Genomic DNA, 13,737 nt, shown 5'->3' on the forward strand with positions numbered 1-13,737 from the left:
GGAAGTTTAAATGGAAAAAATCATAGTCCAGGCCAGCCCAGACATAAATGTGAGATCACAGTTGAAAAATGACAATGCAGGAAGGCATGACATAGGGGAGAGAGTGCTTGCTTGTCAAGAGTTCAAACCCCATTGCTAACAAAGGAGGAGGAGGAAGAAGAGGAAGGGAGGAGGAAAAGAGGAAGGAAAGAGGAAGAAGGGAAGTAAAGAAGAGAGAAAAAGAAGCAGAAGAAGCAAAGGAAGCAGAAGAAGGAAAATAAAGGAGTAGAAAGACAATGATGAAGAAAAAAGAAGAAATGCAGATTCTCACGCAACACAACAAAGAATCAGTAGGATGCAAGTCTGTAATCCTAGCTATTCAGAGGCTGAGAACTGAGAATCGTGGTAGGAAGCCAGCCTGAGCAGGAAATCCATGAGACACTTATCTCCAATTTACCACACAAAAAAAATTTTTTTTAAAGCAGAAGCAAAGCTTCTGGCTCAGGGATAGAGTACCAGGCTTGAGTGAATAAGTTAAGGTATAGTGACTAGGTCCTAAATTCGAACCCCAGTACACACACACACACACACACACACTCAGAATCCCTGAGTTTGGAAGCATAAATGTGTATTTTGAAAAATCTTTTAAAATTATTCTGATAAGACAAAAACAGAATTATGAATCCACTAAACTCTTAAAAGAATTAAAAGTGTATCAGAATCACTGCTAAATTAGTAGCACTTTAGATGACCACAGGTTCTAGTAAGGTCTCTGTCCTATCATAACCAATAATATACCTTTGCACTTTTCAAGAGTTCAGGTTTAGAAAACAAATGATAAAAGCTTTCTAGTAATACTAAAACTATACTAAAACCTTATTAACATCTCTTTCATAATGACTCTAATTCTCCGATTACAAATCGAATACCGTAATCAACACAAATATCTAGAGGGCGGAAAAAATTTTTCCTGGAAGACTGAAAAGGTAACTATTAAAGGACAATGTCAAACAAAATGAAGGCCCACAATAAAGATATTTCATGGATATGTTTTCATTGTTTTAACCATCTCACCAAAAATAAAGGAAATATGATTAAGGTTAAGCTCTCAATTTGAAGCTCCTATTAGATGTGTAAATGTTCTCGATATCAAAGACATGTTGAGAAGATTTTTACTACATAAAAATCATACTGTCAAATTCAAATTTCTCCTAGTATTAAGCAAGTAATTTATTTCAAAATAAAAGTTACCTCCATCCTTACATTGTTCATAAAGACTGCAAAGATGTTTTTTAGGCATAAATATTAATTAAATATAATTAAACCCACACATGTTAAAATACATTAAATATATAAAAATTGATAAATTCATAATGGAGTTAAAATTTACTATGACTTCATACCTGTTTGAACTAGTGCATTTGACCTGTTTGTTTTGATTTTTGTTGGTCGTGGGGCTTGAACTCTGGGTCTGGACACTGGCCCTGAGCTCTGCAGCTCAAGGCGAGCACTCTACCACTGAGCCACAGCACCACTTCTGGTTTTCTGGTGGTTAACTGGAGATAAGAGTCTCACAGACTTTCCTGCCCGGGCTGGCTTTGAACTGTGATCCTCAGATCTCAGCCTCCTGTGTAGCTAGGATTACAGGTAGGAGCTACCAATGCCCCGGCTTGACCATTTTTCATGTGAACTAGTTCTTAAATGGAATGTCATAACCCAAAACAAGTCAATTAATTGCCATAAATTTTTGTGTCACTATCCAGAAAGGTAACAGCATGTAAGTAAGGTCTGCAAACATACTGTCATCCTATGAAATAGGTAAAAAGGCAAGAGAAGTTTTTCAGTCCAGTAAGAAATTATGTCATAAATATTTAAACAGGAAAATGTCTTAAGACTAAAATAAATAAATTGGAAAATTAAGAAGTACTGACCTTTGGAAATGCAAAAGGAAACTAAGATTCTAATAGCTGAGTGAATTAAATAAGAATGTGTTCTATTTCTGGTGGTAGATAGGATAATAGAATACTTTAGAATACCTAGCTGTTAGGGAATTTCCAAAATTATTCTACTTATTTTAGCTAAGGATTATTCTATGATAAATTTGCAGAAAGATCTACAAAAAAATTCCCAATCTGATCTGAACTCTAATAATAAAATAATACCACAAATGAAGAGGGACAAATTTCAAAATGGGAAAAGACTGGTGTTGTTGTTTTTAACCAAATACCACCCTCTCCCATAAAGCAGCACAGGCTTTGCAAAGATCAAGCCAAATTTACATGAAATTTTTTGGCGCATGCTCTCTTATACCAGGCAAAGCTTAAACTGGAGTAGTGCTGGAGAGATTTACGTTTTCTCCTCACCAGAAGATGTCGGAGGTCTTTGTGGTTCAAAAGCTGAGGGATGCTGCTTCGGAGATGGAGGTCCCTGTGGATGAAGAGGATAATTCGGATGTAGCTAACTGAATGGACTAATGTTCTATTTAAATTTAATTATTTGATTTTTTTTAAACTAAATTGTTCTTTTTGGTTTTGGTAACTTTAAAGTTTTCCCAAATAGACTACTATTATTAGTGGACTTGTTTGAGGGATTTCTTAATAATGCCTGTAAAGTTTATGGAGAGAAATTTTTGAAATTTGTATTTTGCATAGTATGAGAGAAAAACAGACAAAAAGAGGAAAAGTGAATGAAGGAAAAAAAATCTGTGTGTATTGTTAGGCATAATGTATCTCTTTTTATTTCAATCCTAATTAAAGCTAAAACCCTGAGTCTATTTCCTGTGTTTATAAATAACCTCTCAACCCATCCTTTTAGAACAGTATTGTCTGTTCACTCTGTGAGGTAATGTTCTACTCTGTGATGAATTTTAAGTTAAATTGTAATATTTTAATTTCCAAATCCAGTTAAGTATTTTGAGAGCCCCTCTCACCCAGCTTTTTTCTACACCACAGGATGAGATTGACTGTGTCATCTACAAAGCAAAGGACTACATTCCTGCCTTTGACCAGGACCTAATTTTTCTTAGTTCAATTTATGATAAGGGACAATTCCTAAAAGGAGATACTGTACTGTTATTAAGGGTACTCAGCCCTAAATGAAAGGCTTATTAATTGTTAATCAAACATCAAAGACTTGTTAATCAAACATCTAATGGTAGTTAAAAATTTAGAAGTTTGCAAACTTTAAGTAAAATATTTAAAATAAAAGGCAAAAACATCTATTGTACAATCAAAGACAAAATTATACTCATTACACTTCAAACACAACAGGAAAGGGAGAACAGTGACAACCAAAAGACTCAAATAGGAGCACTCACCAACACATTTTTCTGCCAGTTCACCTAAAAAAGCATCTGACAATTTTGGATTCCAGTCCCTCGTATGGATCTGTAGGATGTGTTTTCTTGCCTAAAAGAAGAGTACAGGTTAAAAGACATATTAGCAACAACTCAAATATGATAGAACAAATTTTGGAAATATATACCCCAAAATGGTTGGTGATTTTAAAGAAATAGACACCCAACATCTATATCATGTGAAGCTGAGTAAAAGATCTTGTTTCTGTTTCACAAGCTAAGACATTCAATAAATATTCTTAGAATTGAATAAACATGATTGGAAATACACAACAAATGAGTAATTCATTTAGGACTACAATGTAAAGTTAAAATTTACTTTTCTAGGATCACTTGAGCCCAGGAGGTGAGACCAGCTTGGGAAACAGTGAGATCCTAACTTGAAAAGAAAAAAAAAAAAAAAAATCAATGTGTCTTAAACAGTGGGTCTGAACTGGCTACCGGTGGCTCACGCCTGTAATCCTAGCTATTCAAGAAGGCTGAGATCTGAGGATCATGGTTCAAAGCCAGCCTGGGCAGGAAACTCCATGAGACTCTTATCGCCAATAAACCACTAGAAAATCAGAAGTAGCCCTGTGGCTCAAGTGGTAGAGTGCTCGCCTTAAGCTAAAAAGCTGAGGGGCAGTGCCCAGGCCCAGAGTTCAAGCCCCATGACCCACCAAAAAAAAAAAAAGTACTTTTTACCATTTAAAGACATGTAAACAAATGAGTTTATATCTTCAATCATATGAATGGCTCTCATATGAGATACATATCTCCTGGAATATCATATAAATCTAAATGATTATAATAATAATGTTTAACAAACTTTAGATTTCACAGAACTTGTGGTTCTGTTGTTATACTATTAGGCATTTGATTAATAATGCCCTAAATGACAAGTACTTTTAAATAGCTTAAATTTCAATGTGTAGCACATCTAAATCTTAATTACAAAACAAATTTTTGGTAAAACAGAAAACTGATAAAAATCCATTAACTAGTTATATTACCATCACCTAGAATTATATCACAATTATGTTTTACAGCTGCATTCCTCTTACAGGAAAAACAATACTTTAACCTCAACACTTCTTGAAATACAAAAATTAAAACCTTAACTAAGCTAATGGTACTATTTGAAAAATATGGGGTACAACTACCAAAACAAAACATAATAATTTCAAAATCATCAAGAATAAAGTTTGTAAAAATCTGGAATCAACAATTAATGTTTCAATTACAAGCAGTAAAAACCTGGTCCGAGGAGAATTAAACCAAAACTAACAAAAAACATTTCAAGTAAAATGAAGAAAAAAGAAGTGGGGCACAGTGATGGACTGTAAATCCTAGCTATTCAGGAGGCAATGATCCGAGGATCATAGTTCAAAGCCAGTCCAGGCATGAAAATCCATGAGACTCTTATCTCCAATTAGCCATCAAAAAACTGGAAGTGGACCTGAGTCTCAAAGTGGTAAAGCACTAGCCTGGAACAAAAAACTTCAGGGACAAAGCCCAGGCCCTTTGTTCAAGCCCAATAATCAACAATAACAAAAAAAAAAAAAAAAAAAAAAGAGAGAGAGAGAGAGGAAATAACTTTGTATATCATATGAAACAACATTTTATGTAATAAATGGGTCTTAATTATATATTCTTTTAAAAACTACATCATAATGAATCTATACTGACTTTTGTTTGATGTTATAAAAATTTCAGCCAGTTCTTCATGCCTATACTCCTAGCTATTCAGGAGGCTGAGATACAAGGATTGTGGAATGAAGCCAGACCAGGCAGAAAAGTCCATGAGATTCTTATCTCCAATTAGCCACCAAAAAAGCCAGAAGTGGAGCTGTGACTCAAGTGGTAGAGCATTAGCTTAAGCAAAAACAGCTCAGGGACAGCACCCAGGCTCTGAATTCAAGCCATAAAAACAACAACAACAAAACTGAAACTGGTTCTTCATTTAGAAACCCACCCAAACTCAATGTGTGCGTTTATAAAGATCCAGTACCAATGAAAACATTGTTTTCATAGGAAAAACGAGCTATTTTAGCTAACTAGAGACGTATAACCATCATACAAGGTAAGTACTACAGCCTAGAGAAATAAAAATAAGAGCAAGTTTAGCATATTCAGCAATATTATCAAAGAGTTTTCTTGTTCCTCAAATTCATAAGCATTATGATAACTGCTAATAAAAAGAACCGTTCGATAGCTACACACGATTTAGTTTTGCTTTTGAAACAGGATCTCACTGTCCTCCTAACTCAGTGCCCTACAAGTGCTAGGATTACAGGAATACCATAGTACATCTGGCTAGACAAGATTTTTTTAATATTAACTAAGATATGCCATTACCAAAAAAGTTGAACAATGAAACTTCCTTAAGTATCATTCTTACATTGTATGCTTGGTAATTTCTGCGTTATATATAAATAATAATAGAGAAGACAAACTGTTACCTTTTGATCAGGAAGGTTGAAAAGGAATTCTCTGTCAAAACGACCTGGTCTCCTGAGTGCAGGATCTATAGAATCAAGTCTGTTTGTAGCACCAATAACAACAATTTCACCCCTGTTATCTAATCCATCCATAAGAGCAAGGAGGGTTGAAACTATAGAGCTGTAAAACAATTCAGGAAAAAGTCTTAAAGGTATTCCTTTTTAAACTACAAACACTACTGCTGAATAACATTTACTAGTCTTAAATTATAATAAAATACTTGTACCACAAAAATAATTTAATCCAATATCAAACTACTCAATTTCAAACTACTCAAAAAATTCAACAATGCTTTCAAATAACCACCAAAAATTGGGGGGAATAAAAGATAAAAGATTTGATCAAAATTAAAAGCTGAGCTGACAAGGCCCAAGAGCTAAAGGACAGTCTGAGTAATATAGCAAGAGCTCCCTTAGATTAAAAAAAATTTTCAATTAAAAAAAAGAGCAGGGGTAGGAAGATGGCTCAGTGGTAGAGTGCTTGCTTCACACGCATGAGGCCCTGGATTCAATTCCTCAGCATCACATAAGCAAAAAGAAAAAAGCCAGAAGTGGCGCTGTGGCTTATGTGGTAGAGTGCTAGTCTTGAGCTGAAGAGCTGAAAGACAGCGCCCAGGCCCAGAGTTCAATCCCCAATACGGGCAAAAAAAAATAAAATAAAATAAAGAGCACTTTGCCTAACATGTACAAAGCTCTTGGTTCAATCACTGGCACCACAAAATTAAATGAATGAGTAGATAGATAGATAGATAAGCAAACAAACAAGGGAAATAATAATAAATACTACTAGCTGGGCTCTGGTGGCTCATGCCTGTGATCCTACCCTCAGAAGGCTGAGATCTGAGGATCATGGACAGAAAAGTCCATGAGACTTGTGTCTCCGAATAAACAGCACGTTCGCGTGCGCGCACGCGCGCACGCACGCACACGCACACACACACACACGCACACACACACACACACACACACAATCTCCAAATAACCCCACACAAAAGAGGAGAAGCACATAGGCACGCGCGTGCGCACACATACACACAGGAAAATATACACGCACTATGCACACACAGCCAGAAACAGAGCTGTGGCTCAAGTGGTAAAGCATGAACCTTGATCCAAAAGGCTCTGTGACAGCACCAGAACCTGAGTTCATGCCCCAAGACCAGCCTAATAAATACTAACCAGGCGCCAGTGGCTCACAACTATAATCCTAGCTACTTAGGAAGCTGAGATCTGAGGATAAAGGCTCAAAGCCAGCCTGGGCAGGAAAGTTCATGAGACTCTTATCACCAACTAACCACCAGAAAACTGGAAGTGGTGCTATGTCTCAACTGGTAGAACGCTTGCCTTGAGCTGAAGAGCTCAGAGACAGTGCCCAGGCCCAGAGTTCAAGCCCCAAGACAGACCAAAAGAATAAAAACAAAAACTGGAGATGCACGCTGGCATGTGCCCCTAATCCACCCAAAAAGTAGAAGCAGGAAGATTGCTAAATTCAAGACTAACCCTGGTTCTATATAGTGAAATCCTATCTGAAAATAACCGCCTACTACCTACCTGTCTAAATAAATAAATAAATAAGCAAGCCAACCTGTGGCTCAGACCTATAATCCTAGCTATTCAGGAGGTTAAGACCTGAGGATCAAGATTAAAAGCCATCCTGGGCAGACGAACTCAAGAGATTTTTCATCTCTAATTAACTGCTAAAAAGCCAGAAGTGAAGCTGTGGCTCAAATGGTAGGGTGATAACCTTGAGCACAAAAGCTCAGGGACAGTGCCCAGGCCACGAGTTGAAGTCCAAAGACTGAGACACACATACCCCCAAAAGTGTTGACAACAATATAGCACAATAAGACAATTTAATACTTATCTATTTTTTTTGAGGGATCTAAAGTTTTTTTGTTATTGGTAGTACCAGAGTTTGAATGCAGAAAAGGGCTTTATAATTGCTAGGCAGGCACACTCTACCACTCAGCCATATCACCAGCCCCAAAAGGCAGTAAGTAATACCTTTCACAAAAGAAAATGTAAAAATGGATGAGTAGAAACTAAAATAATATTGCTTGTGGAAAATGAAAATTAAACCCAGTGTTGTAACACTCAATAGAATCGCTGAAATTAACAATACCAAATGTAGACAAACAAGGAACACAAAACAGTACAAGTATTTCAAAACACAGTATAATGGCTACCATATAAACTTAAATGTACACTATTTTTTTTTGTTTTCCCTTCCCATCTTCCCTACACTTACTATTAGACATGATAATTTACCTTTTAGATGTTTAGCCAACAGAAAATATGTGTTTCATGCAAAAACACGGACAAATATGCATGGTAATATTATAACAGTAGCCAAAAGTGAAATCAAATCTTCATCACATGATAGATAAATTGAGGTACACAAACACACATACACATACACACACAGTGATTTATACTAAGAAATGAAATAGAACAAAATATTAGTATAGTTCACACAGATAAATTTCAAAATATTACAGAAACACAAATTAAGGCCATTTTTCTGTAAAGGGGCAGATAGTGCAAGCCTGAGTGTCTCTGTTACCACTATACAATTCTGCTCTTGTAATGCAAAAACAGCCATATATAATGCTTACAGAATGAACACGGCTGTGATCCAATGTAACTTCATTTATAAAAAAAACAAGACTGAAACTGGCCTACAAGAGTGTGGTTTGCTATATACAATGGAGTATTATGCAGCCATTAGAAAGGACAAAATAATGGCATTCACAGGGAAATGGATGGAATTAGAAAAAATCATTTTGAGTGAGGTAAGCCAAGAGCAAAGAGACAGATGGAACATGTTCTCCCTGATATATGGATGTTAAATACAATATGTAAGGAGATACAACAAAGTAAACAGGACTCGAGAAAAAAATTAATTAAAAAAAAGATAATACTAAGTGAAATGAATCCCAAGATATGGACACAAGAGCTCTCTCTTTGTTGTTGCTACTTTTAATGTTCTATGTGATTTTTTTTTGCTTCCTTTTTATGTTCTTCCCCATATGGTATATCCCCTGTTGTCACTGTACTTGATTTTAGTACCCTGCATCTTGTATATACATTTGTCTACTTTGGGGAAGGGAAGGGAAATAACAGAATGCTGAAACAAGAACACAGACACCCATTGCAACAGTATATTGGAAATGAACTTGGGAAGGGGTAACAATGCTCAACAAGAAACATACTCATTGCCTTACTCATGTAACTGTAACACCTCTGTACAGCATCTTTACAATAAAAAAAAAAAGAGTATGGTTTGCTGGCCCATATGCTAAGCAAAAGAAGTGGTCCTCAAGGAAATAAATCATATTTTATAATTCTTTCCAAAAGTAGAGTATTTAACCAATATTAAATACTCCCTGAATAAAAGGAAGAGAACATAGATTAAGGAAAAAAATTACCTGTGGATCTGATCTTGTCTACTGGAACGAACTGGAGCTAAACCATCTATTTCATCAAAAAATATTATAGAAGGTCTCATCAAATATGCCTAATAAAAACAAAATAAATAATATTAGGATCCATTTAAATTTAATCATTAGAGCATCTTAATGTATACAAAATTAGCAAATGTTATACCTGAAGCAGAAAAAAAGATTATTTAATATAGTGAAAGGAATCTCACCATTCCAGCCAACCACAAGATCTCCAATCAATAAGCAACTATTGTTTGCAGTTTTATTTATTTTTCCATATATATTTAAGTAAATTCTTTCACAGAACACTACATACATGTTTTTTGTTTTTTGGTTTTTTTTTTTGAGTCCAGTCGTGGGGCCTGAACTCTGGGCCTGGGCGCTGTCCCTCAACTCTTCAGCTCAAGGCTAAAGCTCTACCACTTGAGCCACAGCGCCACTTCTGGCTTTTTTCATTTTGCTTATGTGGTGCTGAGGAATTGAACCCAGGGCCTCAAGCATGCAAGGCAAGCACTCTACCACTGAGCCATCTTCCCAGCCCCTACATACATGTTTTTTACCAAATAAATTGTCTTTTATTTATAGTGATACAACTAGAACCTAGGAAATCATGCATGGTAAATAAGCACACACTCTACCAATGAGCAATTAAATCCACTCAGGCTCTAACAACTTTTTTTAAAATCAAAAACAACTGCCTACTTTAGTCCCAAATGGTCCTGAGGATTTCACTGGTATTTGTTGTGATATACCCCTTTTCATCTCTGAACTTTATTGATAGGGTCTTCTGACAATTTCTTTTGGTAAGTTTGACTAAGGGTTTGACTATCTTGTTTATCTTTTCAGGCAACAGGTGTTTCATTGACTATTTGTATTTTTCTCTAATTCATCAGTTTCTGTGTTGATTTTTTATTATTTCTTCCACTTTCTAATTCTGGATTTGACTTTTTTGGTTTGTTTTGCCAGTACTGGGGCTTGAACTTGGGGCCTGGGTGCTGTCCCTGAGTTGTTTTGTTTTGTTTTGCTTGAGGCTACCACTTGAGCCACCATGCCACTTCCACCTTTTTCTGTGTATGTGGTACTGAGGAATCAAACCCAGGGCTTTGTGCATGGTAGGCAAGCACAATGCCACTGAGCCTCCCAGCCTGACTTGTTCTTGTTTTTCTTTTTTTCTTCTTCTTCTGTTAGGTCCGAGGTCAGGACTCACAAACAGTACCTGCAGCTTGCACTCATCGGCTAACAGTCTACCAATTGAGACACACCTCCAACCCAAGTTTTTCTTTTTATAGTCAGTCATAGGGCTTGAACTCTGGGTCTGAGCACTGTCCCTCAGCTCTTCAGCTCAAGGCGAGCACTCTACCAACTGAGACACAGCACCACTTCCAACTTTCTGGTGGTTTATTGGAGGTAAGAGTCTCAAGGGCTTTCCTGCAAGGGCTGGCTGGCTTTGAACCATTGATCCTCAGACCTCAGCCTCCTGAGTAGCTAGGATTATAGGCATGAGCCACCAGCGCCTGGCTTTTCTTTTTTTGAACTCAGGGACTTACACTTGCACACCTCAGCTTGACGCACTATTTGTTCCACTTACCCAGCCCTTTCAGTGTTGGTTATTTTTTTGAGATATGGTCATGTTTTATATCCAAGACAGCCTGGACCGTGATCCTCCTATTTGCACTTTCCTATATCACTGGGATGATAAGCATGTGATACCAAACCCATCCATGTACTTCCTCCAAAGGTGGGATAACAAGTATGCACCACTGCGCTAAGCCATAGGTAAAGATAAAGTCTCACCAATTTTTTTGCCCAGGCTGCAATCCCAATTTCTGCCTCCCAAATAGCTAGGGTTACAACCTTGAGCTACCCCACCCCCAGTGCTTTTTTTTTTTTGCATCAATATAACTATACTCCTTAATTAGCTTCCACATTACAAAGTCACAACTATAAGCAGTTATTTAACAAAAACATTTCATCTAGCCCTGCTCACCAAGGAAGCTATGAAACAAAGAAAATGTAGATTAAAAAAAAAAAAGCTACATGAATGCATACATAGAAACAAACTGACTAAAGGATGGTATAGTTAGGGAGGAGTCTAGTAGTGTAATTCCTCTGAACAACTAATAAACCAGTTAACAAATGAATACCAGAAAGGAGGCAACAAAGGGGTAGACACAAGAATGGAGAGAGGCTGAACAAACGCAGTCATTGTATTCAATGTACAGTATGTTAAAACTGAACTACTTAACTTGAGGGAAGGAATAGGAGGAGAAAGAACGGGGAGAATGAAGAAAGGAATGACATTGATCAGGATGTATTTATAACCTGATACGGAACTGAAACCTTTTTGTACAACAGAATTAGGGGGAGAAGGAGGAGGAAGAAAGAAACAGCAGTGCTGCTGCATGATTATAAGGCCCTTGTCTTAACTGAAACCAAGATATAACTGTATCCTTTGCATCTAGATTAACAAATATAAATGTCAAGTTTTTTAATGCTCCATGGACAACATGCCAGCATTCCCAAATTCACAAACCCATTCTCAACCTATCCCCCTCCTTCCTTCGCTCCCTTCTCTCTTCTCTCTCCCTCTGTCCCACTTTGGCTCTCTCTTGCCAGTTCCAAGGCTTAAATTCAGTGCCTGGGGCTTTTACTCAGCATGCTTGTTCACAGGAGGCACCGTATCACTTAAGCCATAGCTTTAGCCCAGCTTTTTTGCTAATTAATTTGAGATGAAGTCTGTTCTATTTTTCTGCTTGAGCTTGTTTTGAACTGAGATCCTCTGACAGCCTCCTGAGTAGCTAGGGATTACAGGCATAAGCCACCAGCATCCAGCTTTTCTCTTCTATTAATGTTACTTTGTATTTATACTATTCAATTATTATTTTGAAATATTTAGACTGAATTATGTTTGACTTGCCACTAGACATTGAGTGAAGGTAATAATCTTACAATGCCTCCTTCTAAATTCATTATCTAGAATATAGCAGGGATTTTTTGTTGTTCTTTGAGTTTTTTGGGTGTTTTGGTCAGTAAAGGGGCTAGAATTCAGGACCTGGGTGCTATCCCTGAGACTGTTCACTCAAGGATAGCACCTTGAGCTACAGTGCCACTTCAAATACAGCAATTTTCAAGACCACTGTTTTTAAATAATATTTCATGTGCTTCACCACTTACAAAGGGCTTTCATACACTACATCTCAGTAATGGGTGCTCAATAAATACTAGAAAGCATTATCCGTTTCATACTGCCAAGTATGATATGCTTCCATCACAAATTCAAACAAACACATTTATATTAACTACAGTACTCATTTTTAAAACGTATAGAAAAATTATTTTTTCTCCCATGAAATTGTAACCCCTCTGTACAGTATGTTCACAAAAATAAAATAAAATAAAAAAAAAGAAAGAATCCATGGAAACAAAAAAAAAAAAGAAAAGAAAAGAAAAATTATTTTTTCTGTTTTGAGATGAGAACAACCTGTTGCCCAGGCTGTTTCTGGAACTGTTATACTCTAGTTATCTTCCTATCTCAGTGCTACAAGTAGCTAGGACTAGCATACAACCATGCTCAGCTTTAGAAATAAAAACTTTATTACTTAGTTACTATCACATATAAAGAGCAAAGACAGTTTTCACAATATTCTCTCTTCCAGGTGCTGGTGGCTCATGCCTGTAATCCTAGCTACTCAGGAGGCTGAGATCTGAGAATCCCAGTCAGAAGCCGCCTGGGCAGGACAGACGGTTGAAACTCTTATCTCCAATTAATCACGAGAAACCCTAAGTGGCACTGTGGCTCAAGTGGTAGAACCCTAACCTTGAGCAAAAGGGTTCAGGGACAGTGCCCAGGCCCTGAAATCAAGCCCCACAACCGACTCCTCCTCACAAAAAAAAAAGAAGTCTCTCATCTCAACGTCCTTTTTTTTTTTTTCATACGTTTTTTATTGGAAAAATACTGTGCAGAGGGATTACCGGTCCATGAGCAAGGTATTGAGTACGTTTCCTATCGAGCATTGTTGCTTCCTCCGTTGTTTTTCCCCTCCCACTTCTACAACTACCCCCCCCCCCCCATCTCACTGTCCTTTATAAGCAACATTTATTTCTGATTTCATATGAGCAATGTATTTATAACTTCATAGGATTTGGTAAGTGTTCTCCAAAGGCCTACTTACAAAATCTTGGAACTCTGAGAGGCACTTTTTTTTTTTTTTAAATTCTTGCCAGTCCTGGCGCTTGAACTCAGGGCCTGGGCACTGTCCTTGAGATTTTTTTTTACTCAAGGCTAGAACTCCACCACAGAGCCACTTCCGGCTTTCTCTGTTTATGTGGCACTGAGGAATCCAACTTAGGGTTTCATGCATGCTAGGCAAGCACTCTACCATTAAGCCACAATCCCAGCCCGTGAGAGGCACTTTAATTAGGAGGTAGTAGATTCTTTAGAAGAGCACTAGTGGGAAGCCTTCAAGTCATTAGGGGCATG

At 37.1% G+C, this 13,737-nt stretch overlaps 1 protein-coding gene across 4 annotated transcripts in view; it reads right to left on the bottom strand.

Moving 5' to 3' along the window:
• The window catches only part of Atad2b (ATPase family AAA domain containing 2B), a 141,213-nt gene that overhangs the window by 73,783 nt on the left and 53,693 nt on the right, over positions 1-13,737 (bottom strand). For all 4 annotated transcript variants that reach the window (XM_042696647.1, XM_042696648.1, XM_042696646.1 and 1 more), the window contains exons 13-15: positions 9,243-9,331; positions 5,776-5,935; positions 3,296-3,386 (exon numbers count right to left, since the gene is read on the bottom strand). In XM_042696647.1, coding sequence (XP_042552581.1) covers positions 3,296-3,386; positions 5,776-5,935; positions 9,243-9,331 — 340 coding nt within the window. The remainder of the gene's footprint in view (positions 1-3,295; positions 3,387-5,775; positions 5,936-9,242; positions 9,332-13,737) is intronic.

Source organism: Dipodomys spectabilis, unplaced genomic scaffold, assembly GCF_019054845.1.
Source record: "Dipodomys spectabilis isolate Male_0828 unplaced genomic scaffold, ASM1905484v1 ptg000210l, whole genome shotgun sequence".
NCBI classification, from domain to species: domain Eukaryota; kingdom Metazoa; phylum Chordata; class Mammalia; order Rodentia; family Heteromyidae; genus Dipodomys; species Dipodomys spectabilis.